This window comes from Cloeon dipterum, chromosome 3 (assembly GCF_949628265.1).
Source record: "Cloeon dipterum chromosome 3, ieCloDipt1.1, whole genome shotgun sequence".
NCBI lineage: Eukaryota > Metazoa > Arthropoda > Insecta > Ephemeroptera > Baetidae > Cloeon > Cloeon dipterum.
The window spans coordinates 23,075,800-23,086,441 of record NC_088788.1 but is presented as its reverse complement, the minus strand read 5'-3'; the positions used below and the strand labels follow the sequence as shown (position 1 = coordinate 23,086,441).

At 37.0% G+C, this 10,642-nt stretch overlaps 3 protein-coding genes across 8 annotated transcripts in view; all 3 read left to right on the top strand.

Annotated features, from left to right (window-relative positions):
- The first annotated feature begins 361 nt into the window (after positions 1–361).
- LOC135939692 (uncharacterized protein C9orf85 homolog) lies at positions 362–1,825 on the top strand. The gene is made up of 3 exons (XM_065484202.1): positions 362–626; positions 1,047–1,481; positions 1,597–1,825. The coding sequence occupies exons 2-3, from the start codon at positions 1,052–1,054 to the stop codon at positions 1,776–1,778; spliced, it is 612 nt and encodes a 203-aa protein (XP_065340274.1). The 5' UTR covers positions 362–626; positions 1,047–1,051; the 3' UTR covers positions 1,779–1,825.
- A 623-nt stretch (positions 1,826–2,448) lies between these two features.
- metro (membrane palmitoylated protein 7-like protein metro) lies at positions 2,449–9,738 on the top strand. 4 transcript variants are annotated; one of them, XM_065484563.1, is made up of 13 exons: positions 2,449–2,591; positions 3,877–3,960; positions 4,110–4,417; positions 4,539–4,670; positions 4,800–4,829; positions 5,182–5,349; positions 5,412–5,608; positions 5,668–5,789; positions 6,929–7,105; positions 7,358–7,560; positions 7,616–7,756; positions 7,810–7,988; positions 8,058–9,738. In XM_065484563.1, exons 2-12 carry the CDS (start codon positions 3,918–3,920, stop codon positions 7,984–7,986), a joined length of 1,698 nt encoding a protein of 565 aa, XP_065340635.1. In that variant the 5' UTR covers positions 2,449–2,591; positions 3,877–3,917; the 3' UTR covers positions 7,987–7,988; positions 8,058–9,738. The 4 variants fall into 4 exon arrangements, with proteins under 4 accessions (XP_065340635.1, XP_065340633.1, XP_065340636.1 ...); XM_065484561.1 differs by having other exon boundaries at positions 6,830–7,105; XM_065484564.1 differs by lacking the exon at positions 4,800–4,829.
- The window catches only part of LOC135939945 (photoreceptor ankyrin repeat protein-like), a 33,213-nt gene continuing 31,375 nt past the window's right edge, over positions 8,805–10,642 (top strand). For 2 of the 3 annotated variants that reach the window (XM_065484571.1, XM_065484568.1), the window contains exon 1: positions 8,805–8,862. The gene's annotated coding sequence lies outside the window, so the exon portion shown is untranslated. Of the gene's footprint in view, positions 8,863–10,290; positions 10,592–10,642 lie in introns of those variants that run through there. The other variant, XM_065484570.1, reaches the window with a different exon arrangement.

The window sequence follows — 10,642 nt, the reverse complement described above, 5'->3', positions numbered from 1 at the left end:
TGCTAATTTAAAATAATCTTTAGCCATATCGCCATATGCATGAGTCTATCATTTAGCAATAATAAAAGGACTATTGAAATTGAAAGCGATTTTATCCTGGGATAATTAATATTCCTATTTATGGCTGTAATTTAATTAGTTAATTTTACCATGACATAACAAATTGCTTGATTTAAATGAATTTTAAGTTAACTAGTATAATTATTATTCCTTTTTTTTTCCTGTGTCGAACAAGGAATAAAATATTTATCAAGTAACTTGCTTAGTATTTTGTGATGCAAATATTATGTAGGATAGCAATATTCTTGTCAATATATAACAATATATATAGTAGGATAATAATATTCCGCACTATTTTTGTTTTAATTCTATTTTTTAATTAGGTGGATTTTAGACATCATAGCGAGCATTGCAATGCTTTATTCGCGCCACATTTTAAACATAATCCAACCATCAGACATCAGAGAATGCTCTGGTTGAGCTGAAAGAAACACAGAGGGCAGCACCGCACCAACACCAAAACCCGAACACTGCGAACACATGACCACATGTGTTTGTGATTGAACGTCGCCCCCTGAATTCTAACTGATTCCAACCCCGTGGGATTGTTGACGGTTTAGGTTGAGGTGTGTATTGAAGCCCAAGCTTAGTTTGTTTTGATAAAAGCATTATTATAATAATTTTCCCCATTGAACTTTTCACTTGGCTGTCCTACTCAAAATACAATATAATTATGTTTTAATCATTTGTCTTACTGATTGTTATGAATATTAATTATAAATAAATTTATTATTTAACTGCCGACCTGAACATTCAAATGATATCACTCATGATAAAATACTGTATTTACATATATGAGCTTAATATTATATCAGAGCTTGAGTGAAGCGTTACAAGTGTATGGTAAAGTTACAGTTTCTGCCGCGTTACACATCTCGCCAGTTCTTATGAGAATCCCATGTACAAGTAGGGGTGGCGAAAACTGTAACTCGGTGGCGAAAACTGTAGCTTTTCCTTATAAATAATATTTCTTAATTTTGTTGCAGGAAGAATGAGTACTCAAAAGGGAAACACGTCCAGGACGCGGGCACAAAAGCACAAAAACTCGTTCGCATTCAAAAATGACTTGCATGACAAAACGCCCAAGAACCTCCAGATTGCTAGCATGAGAGTGGCTAACGTGTGCGAGCACTGCAAAGGAGTGATAGAGTGGAAAATCAAATACAAGAAATACAAGCCGCTGAACGCGCCTGCCAAGTGTCCGAAATGCCAGCAGAAGACTGTGAAGCACGCGTACCACACCTACTGCTCACCCTGCGCCAGGGAAGCTAAAATGTGCCCAAAGTGCGGCAAGAAAAGTGAAATCGAGCCGGTTGAAACCAATCAGCAAGTTTTGGACAGAGAAATGCAAGAGCTTCTAAAAAGCTTACCTGAGAGAAAGAGGAGAACTTTCCTCAGATTCCTTGCTTCAAAAAATAAAGGTTAATTTATAAATTTGTTTATTTAAATATTTGCTGGTAGCAATCGCTGGGATATCCACTTTAAAGCAGTTTTGATACTCACAATCAGTAGTATTAATTATTATTATCGTTTCAGATGCTGCTGATCAACCTGACAAGAAGCCAGCAAATTTGGAAAAAGAGCTCTCCGACAAACTGAACGAACTGAAATTAGCAGCTAACAAAGAAGAAGATGATGATGACTTCAGTGATGGATTTTCAGACTCTGATGCCTCCTGCTCTGAAGATAAAAATGATGAAGACGACATTGACGCTTAAATTTGTAGTACGCTATCATCACAATAATATAACAATTTTTATAAATATTTTAATTTTTATGAGCTTATTCCTCATTGAGTCAAAAAAATCTACAGTCAACAGACGCTTAAACTGACGTTGTTAGAAATGTGCGGAACAAGATTATAAATATTTAAAATTAACATCTGCAGACAAAAAACAATAATTAATTACGATCTCTGCTCAAAAATTAAGGTTTCTGTTATTATTTAATTTTAAATTGAGTCTGGTCTTGTAAATTAAAAAAGCTTAAGTGACTAAAGGGGATCATTAAATTAAAAACTTCTTCAAATGGTATTTTTTTATCTTCTGTAATCATCTCTATTTTCTGGTAAATTATCTTAATGCTCACCACACTTCTTGTTTTATGAGATAAAATATTTTCCAATATTAAGGTGGTGGGTTAATTATTCTAAAATACTAAAATTATTTGTACAAAATTAAATTCCTGGCATTAGAGGGAATATTAGAAAACCTGCGCGATCAAAGTAAATAAATATAGTGTTTGAAGCCCTCCACGCAGGCTGTGTAAACCAATTAAACCTAATTTTGACTTGAGTCTTGAGTCCTCTAGAACCGCGCTGCCTGTACTTACTCTCCATCTAGCGGTGGAAAGTGCATTCAATTTTCTTCATCTCGTCAGTTTGAACATTGGAATACATATTATAGTTGAGTAGTTGGCCACGGATGTCGTGCACGTTGAAAATAAAAATGGCAACCCTAATGTCAAATTTTGGGGTGCTTTTCTCTCACCTCTGATTTTGCGAGTTTTGTGTTGGCTGCTCCTTAGACTGGGTAAGTTTGCGGTCTCCAATCTATACTGAAATGACTGGACCAACTAACACTCTTCGGCCAGTTTTTTCTGTTGATAACTTGTGCTATACGATGGGCAGAAATCCCACCCTTGACTGATTTTGCACTGCAGTATTGAGCTTGTTTATAATTGACTTGCTTTATAAAAATTATATATTTTTATAACTAGCTTGATCCCGTTAAATATTTGAAAAATTTCATCCTTCAAGTACACAATATCAGAATTTGCTAAACTAACAGGTTTGCAAATAAATTTGTCACGGGGCTGGACCGGCCCTTAAATTTTTACCCCCCTTTGTTTGTAAATTTACCACTTGGCTGTTAAGCTCTTTTTTATGTCAAAGTTTAAAGAGGCAATTTAAGGTGTTTAAAATTTTGACCCTCAAATCTTAATTCGTTTTTTGTTGTGGAGAATTTTGGGATTGTTACCCTCTTCTGGGTTATAATAATTGTTAAATTTATTCAACTTTATAGAATGGTCAAATATGCAGTTGTCATACAATATTGTTGAAAAGGTGCTCTGAATTAGGCTTTTCTCCTCCTCTGGGGTAGGGTCTTACTGCCACCAAAGACCAATAAGTGTCAGCATTATTTCTTTCATATAAAATTAGATTTATTAAAAAACCAACATTAATATTAATTTGATAATAAGTTATAGAGGAGCAACCACAAACAACTGAAATTATGGAAAATAAATATCAAGTGGTGTGATCATTTACTTACACTTAAATATTGCTCTATTAAGCGGAACATCATTAATATTTTTTTTGTAAATTGCCCTTTTTAAATTTACGATTTCACTATATATATATATATATATATATATATATATATATATATATATATATATATATATATATATATATATATATATTGATATATATATATATATTATATAGAGTCTTATAATAATTGCATAATAATAGTTGCATATTTAGCTATAACAAATGAATTTACATAATTTTACAGTAAAAATATATCTTCTTGTTAGTTAAAGAAATAAGTTAATGATTTAAATTTAAGTAAAATTATTGAATTTAATTTTAATATTTTGGAATTTTTTTGATTGAAAGCAAGTAATTATTTAAACTCCATACTTCCTTAAAGTTTAACCACTGGACGAGCAACAGCGACTGAGCCACCCTCTCTGACTCAAGCTTCATTACTTTTTGAGGGGATCGTTCTGAAAAAGATAATCACGCCATATTCTTTCTGCGGCACGTTCACTTTGTTGGTTTCTCATACTCTTTTGGCTGTGCTTTTCCAGCTCTGCCTCGAGGGCTGGCTAGTGAATTATTTGAAGGATAGATGAGCACGGCCCTCGTCATGGACAACAGGAACTGGGACCCAGGTAAAGCTCATTAAACTTTCATCCACATTGATCCTGCTCGACCATGAGTAATGTAGAGTCAAATCAATTTAAGCCGACATCTGTCACGCGGATCACATCCTGTTCTGATTTATTTGTTTGACTGGATTGTGTAATTATGTTTGGTGCAGCACTGTCTCGTCTGCTGGTGACCCTTGAAGAGTCTCGGGACGACCTTCCATGCACCGAAGAGTTCGCCTTCCTCAGCGAGCTCCTCCAAAAGCAAGAGCTGCACTCGCTCGTGCACATCCACAACAAGGTTCTGGCCAGCACTAACACTAGGGACGGCCGGTTCAATCCCGTGGTCGACAGTTCTGTGCAGGCAGCCCTCGAAGCGCTCGCCGACGTCCTGCCATTAATCGAGCAGCCCAAAAAGTCTTGGGACAGCCGACAAAATGGACAGGAGCTGCTCACTTTGCTTCAAACGCCACATATACAGGTGATTAGCTTGAAGTTTGTCGTGACGAAAATAAACTTGTTGGTAATAATACTGATAAGAGTAAATCCGATAAAGTTGCTTTTGCGTTAAGCTTTTAAATTTATTCCTTTCGCAATTTCAGGGTCTGCTGTATGCGCACGATTGCATTGCACAGAAAGATTACTATCCCGTTCTACCTGAAGTGCCAATAGACATTGACGAGGATGAAGAAACAATAAAAATAGTTCAACTCGTGAAGAGCAACGAACCGCTGGTCAGTCCTTCTTCGTTTGCTACTTTAAATACTTTCACTGTACAATTTCATCTACAACCACAAGTTTGGTTTAACATATTGGCATTTCTTTTCAAAAAGAAATAAAATTTGACTCTTGCATTTGCTCAGGAGGGCGCTAAAAGCGCTGAGCCAATTGTGGTAAGTGCTAGCAACTAAAGCAGCACCTCTCTCTGTTAGCATGGATGAATACAATTGCCTAACTAGGGATGTGTTAGATATCACACGCAATGTTCCAATTTTTAGTTTTACGCGTTTTCCGCTTTTGTTTTCTTGAATGGCACTTTTACATTATTTAGTGTCGGATTTCTGTTGTTTTTGCTCTTTTAATTTCAAACTGGTGTACTTATCTACAATACTTTATTATCTATTTCACACAGATAAAAATGCAATCTAATTATAGCAAGTATTTATTTCGCACCCATGGCTTTTGCTGTTTTATTTTGATGTAGACTGTAAATGTATGTTTTTTAAAAATCCATTGGCTTTCCAGGGTGCTACCATTAAGACGGATGAAGAAACCGGCAAAATTGTGATTGCAAGAATCATGCATGGAGGTGCCGCCGATCGATCTGGTTTGATTCACGTTGGAGACGAAGTGGTTGAAGTGAACAACATATGCACTGAGGGAAAATCTCCTAATGATGTGCTTCAAATTTTGGTGCGTTTTCATTTACGATTTTTTTTTTATTACTTTAATCCAACTTTCATATGAACATTTAGCAAAATTCTGAGGGAACAATTACATTCAAATTGGTGCCAGCCGATGCGAAAGGCAACTTGCGAGAGAGCAAGGTCCGAGTTCGGGCGCACTTTGACTACTGTGCGACCAGTGACCCTTACATTCCTTGCAAGGAGGCAGGCCTCGACTTTGAGAAGGGTGACATCTTGCACATAGTCAGCCAAGATGACGCCTACTGGTAAACTTTCATTCACTTGATTTGTTTGCTCTAGAATGATTGTAAATTTGATGTGACAGGTGGCAGGCTCGAAAGGAATATGACCGCAATATGCGAGCAGGTCTCATTCCAAGCAGAGCTCTCCAAGAGAAGAGAATCGTCCATGAGAGGTCTCTCAAGGGACTAGATGTTGCCAACCTTGGTGAGTAGGTTTTCGGCCTGTGGTGATCTGACTAACATGCTTCATGGCCAATTAACGTGTGGTGTGGTGGTGCCCCTTCAGCCTGCCCCTCTTTAGCGATATTCTCTGCTCTGATTTCAGCAGCTGCAGTTTCAGCATGTCCAATACTTGTGTGTGTATAAAATCATATTCAGCCAGGCAAGTTGCAGTCTCAGTAAATGAATCAAAGCTGCTTTTGCCATCTTGAATTTTGTTTATTTACTCCTCACTGGCTTTAATTCTTTGAGTACACTCTATTAAAATGACAAAACAAATATGGCACATAACCTGTGTCTGGCTGCAGAATATAGTACACCTTGACGGGACACAACTCTTGCCTGAGTAAATTTTACGAATTTGGTGCTCGTCCTGAGCTTCAGAACACTTTTACTCACGGAATTTCTACCTTTTACAACATTTTACAACTCCTTTATCACACAATTACTATCCAGGGTTTTCGAAACTAGCTTCAAATTCGCCATGGGAAAATCGAAGTATTAAGCATCTGATCATTGGTCATGATGAATAAGCAATGTCAACTATCACTTTTTGCCTTTTTTTAAGAGCTACATTTATATTGGAATTGAGTTACACGTGTTTGTCATTTATTTACCTTCATTGTCACATGTAAGTGAGGTAAGCTAAATTTATTTTATTGGCAAACCCTGGAATATCGATTCTCACAACTGAAATCACATCACAGCTTCATATTACAACAAATTTCCATTTTCACAAACACAATTAAATTCATTTTTACAGGATTTAACTTTTTAATAAGAGGATACAGTTACTCCAGCATATGTTTTCAGCACACAATCTCTTCATCTTAACTACACAAAAAATTCCCGCCTAAAACTATCACTGCACACTTACTTGCATGAGTTGAAGTTTAACCCACAATTTTGAACTTGCTATGAGGTCTGCTTTCTTCTAGACAAAGAGAAAGGAAGTTGGACAGACAGCAAACCTGAGCGCCGATCCAGACAGTCAATAATTACAATGTACTAAATTTTCTTCCGCAGGTCTGTGTTCTCTTTCAGTACTGCCAGGATGTCAGTCCCCAAAATCCCCAAGGTGTGCCTCAAAACCCAGAACTAAAAAGATAATGTATGCAACCGCAGAGAATGACGACTTCGATCGTGAAGAAATCGCTACCTATGAAGAGGTGGCCAAGCTCTATCCCAGACCAGGGCTTCAGCGGCCTGTCGTGCTCATTGGCCCCCCTGGCATTGGTCGCAACGAACTAAAACGGAGACTTATGGCCCTTGACCCGGACAAATTCAAAACTACTATACCTTGTAAGAATTGTGATATCAGTTAATACATTTTAAAGTTAAAAGTGTGATCATCTTTTGGGACAAATTTTTAACCTGCTTGAAAAATAGTTTTTATTTTATCATTAGAAAGACTTGTTGCAATCCATTTTGTAAAGTTTAGTGCTAAATTCAAAAGGTTAAAATTGTTTGAAAGAGCTTTTCCCTTAATTAGAGGAGTCTAATTTGTTGAAAGTCAACTCTATACACTGATGGATCTTTTGAACTTTTTTGCAGTTACAACCAGACCAATTAAGCACGGAGAGATCAATGGTAAAGAGTACTACTTCGTAAGTAGAGAAAAAATGGAGGAAGACATTGCTGCTGGTAAATTCCTTGAGCATGGCGAATATAAGGGCAACCTTTATGGGACATCAGCTGACAGTGTCAAATCAATAATCAACGCTGGATATGTCTGCATTCTAAACCCTCACTACCAGGTAATTAATCATTATTCGCCTATTTCAGAACATGCAAGTAATATACAACTTTTAGGCCCTCAAAATGTTGAGAACACCTGATATAAAGCCCTTTGTGGTTTACATTAAACCACCATCCTTTGACATTCTAAAAGAGACACGCCATGAAGCATACGCCAGATCTACTTTTGACGAGGCTAACTCAAGAGGCTTCACGGTAATTTAATGCTGAATTCAATGAGGGAAAAATTAAAACTTGATTTTTGACAGGACGAAGAGTTTGAAGAAATTGAGCGAAGCGCTGCCAGAATTGAATTTCTCTACGGACACTGGTTTGACGAAGTAATTGAAAATGCCGACCTCTCTATAGCATTCGAGCATTTGGTGCAAGCAGTTCAAAGGCTGGAAACAGAGCCCCTGTGGGTGCCTGCAAGCTGGGTGCAGTAGAGGTACATGATTAATTTTTTTTTAATTCCATAATGAAGCTTAATTAAACTCACTATATATGCACTTTGCAGACTTTTGATCTCTCAAAAATTATGCATCACTGCCACTGGAAGCGAGTTTCGGCGCGTAGAAGGTCCTCCACAGTGTCCAAGTGCTTTTCTCTTGGCTTTAAAGTAGACTGGTTTCATCTAATGGTGTCACGTTATCAATTGGAGAGTTTTGATGAGTTTTAGTGCTTCTTCTATTAGGGTTCGGTTGAAATCTAACTTGTAGCAGATTGATAATCAGCATGTAACAGTCCATCCTAAAAAAGGAGCAACACTAGATACTGTTAATGTAATTATATAGCTCCGAAACACCAGTTGTCGCTAAAATTTAGTGCCTGGTGGGCGTATATTATTGTTATGGATCTAGGAAAGCGTGAAATTTGATTATGTTGATGAATATCTTAAAAGACTCTGCAAATTAAAGGAAACTGGATGTATACCCTAAAATGGTATCTAATTCGCTTGCTTGAAGAGACTTGGCATTGCAATATTATCTGAAGGGTGCATGCCTGTAAGGCCGGGTTTGAAACTTCAAAACGCAATGAGTACTCCCGTTTTTAGGCTCAGTCCTCCTCTCATTCAACAAATTGTATTCATATAAGATTTTTTCTAATGGGATTTCGAAGCCTCGATTTCTGATACTTGTAAGTGGGTGCTGTTACCAACTAAATCATGCTAGCGTGAAGCAAGATAAATTTTGAATGAGTATAAGTTGTTAATATGATTTAACGGGTTGTGTCAATACCGCTGTTTGTCAGTTAGCAACTTAGAAAGAAACCCCTCGTCAGTGCATTCCCAATTCTGCCCTGTCTTCTGTCACTTCTGCAGAGTGAGTATCTCTTTTATGAGTAGTCTTCCCATTGATATTCAAAATGAGAATAATAACTATTCCTAGTCCAAATGTGCGCTGCTTTTTGTAAATGTGAATTACGATTAACCAAAGATTTTTGTGCATTTTCACCTTTTTATCTCGATTTTTTCCTTAAATGCTTTGAGCAAAAATAACAAGAATTAACTTCTTTTGAAACAAGTGCAGCTTTATTTTGCAATTTACTTAAACGAATGACATGATTAATGTGTTTATAAAATATAGCTTTCCTCGTAACGACAAGAAAGGTATAAATTAAATAATAAAAAAGTAATACACTTAAAAGCTACCATTTTTACAATCATGTAAGAAAGCCCTAACGATAATTTGTTGCCTATGTGTATCATATATTTTTGAATTGTTATTACAAGTCATGTTAATTAATTGTAAAATATGTAGACCATCTATATTTTATGGAAAATGAGATACGCAGTCATTGCATAAAAGAAGTCTCCTGATTAAACTAAAAAACGTCTTAACAATGTGTCAATATACTTAAGTAATTTTTGAATGAATTAGACAACACTTGATGATGTATCAAAATATCCGGCTCTTGAAAATTTCATCTTTGTTATCGAAAGTTCTCGAGAACTATTCTGATGGGTCTGCATATGAAGCAAAATTCTTTTGGAATCAAAATCTACAACAGTTTTGATTCCCAAGACGGTGCGTTTTCAGAATCCGAGAGCTTCCAAATTTAAAGAAATTTCCCTGATGTATAAGTAGAACTCTATATGCTGGAATTATACGGAACCAAAATGATTTGCTTTTGTCACGTTTCAAATCAATTACGATAACAATGCCAATAAACCAAATATCTTTGAATTTAAACAAGAATCATGTGTTTTTGATTAACACAAATTACCTTACTCTTGTGTTGGCAATATAGTTTTTGCTACTGCGAATTTGGAAACTTTGGAATTGTATTTTGGAAAACATTTGCGAAAGCTACAATCGTCACACTATAGGGCGAAAGCGTTTCAATGATTTTTTCTAGTAAATTAATTAAATTTTAGACTACGTCAATAAGGAAACACACACAAAAAAAAAGAACTGATTCAGTCCAATGAGGCAAGCCTTGGCCTAAAATATGTCATTTTTGATCAAGCGGTAAAAAGCTATCGCCAAACAGAGAATGTCTCTGCCTAAGCTAGGATCAATTTAATTTAAAATTAAAATTATGGTTTTTAGAGGGACTAACAACTGTTAGGATATATGATGACAGGGAATCAAGAAAATTAAAAGCAGGGTTATTGGGCCCTTGGGGATGCGGCTATAGGTGAGGGTGGCAAAATGCGCGCGCCTCTCAGGGGTGGTTCCGCTTGAGGCTGTGGGGTGTACTACGCAAGAGTGTAAACTCTGCACATGTGTGCGGCGAAACGAATAGGGCGCACGCGAGTTGCTCGTGGTGAACGAACCCTTAGCGACCGACACGGGCAATAAACGCGTTGTTCCTTCTCGGCAGCAATCGCGTTTCCACCACCTGAACTGGGTTATTTTCGCGAGGGTTGTTGTCGCGCGAGCTGTCTCACGCCAGATGCTCACCAAATCGACAAACTTTCACCTGTACAACTCTTGTTCTCGCCGACTGCTCGGCGGCCGAATCAACGCCAGCATAATTCCTACCGCAGTCGTGGCTGAAAACCTTCAGAGTGGCTCGAAGTACGACGCAAGCACGACCGCCCTTTCGGTATGAGTGCTTTTTATTTTTGTTTTCAACTTCATGATAAATGTTAAAAAA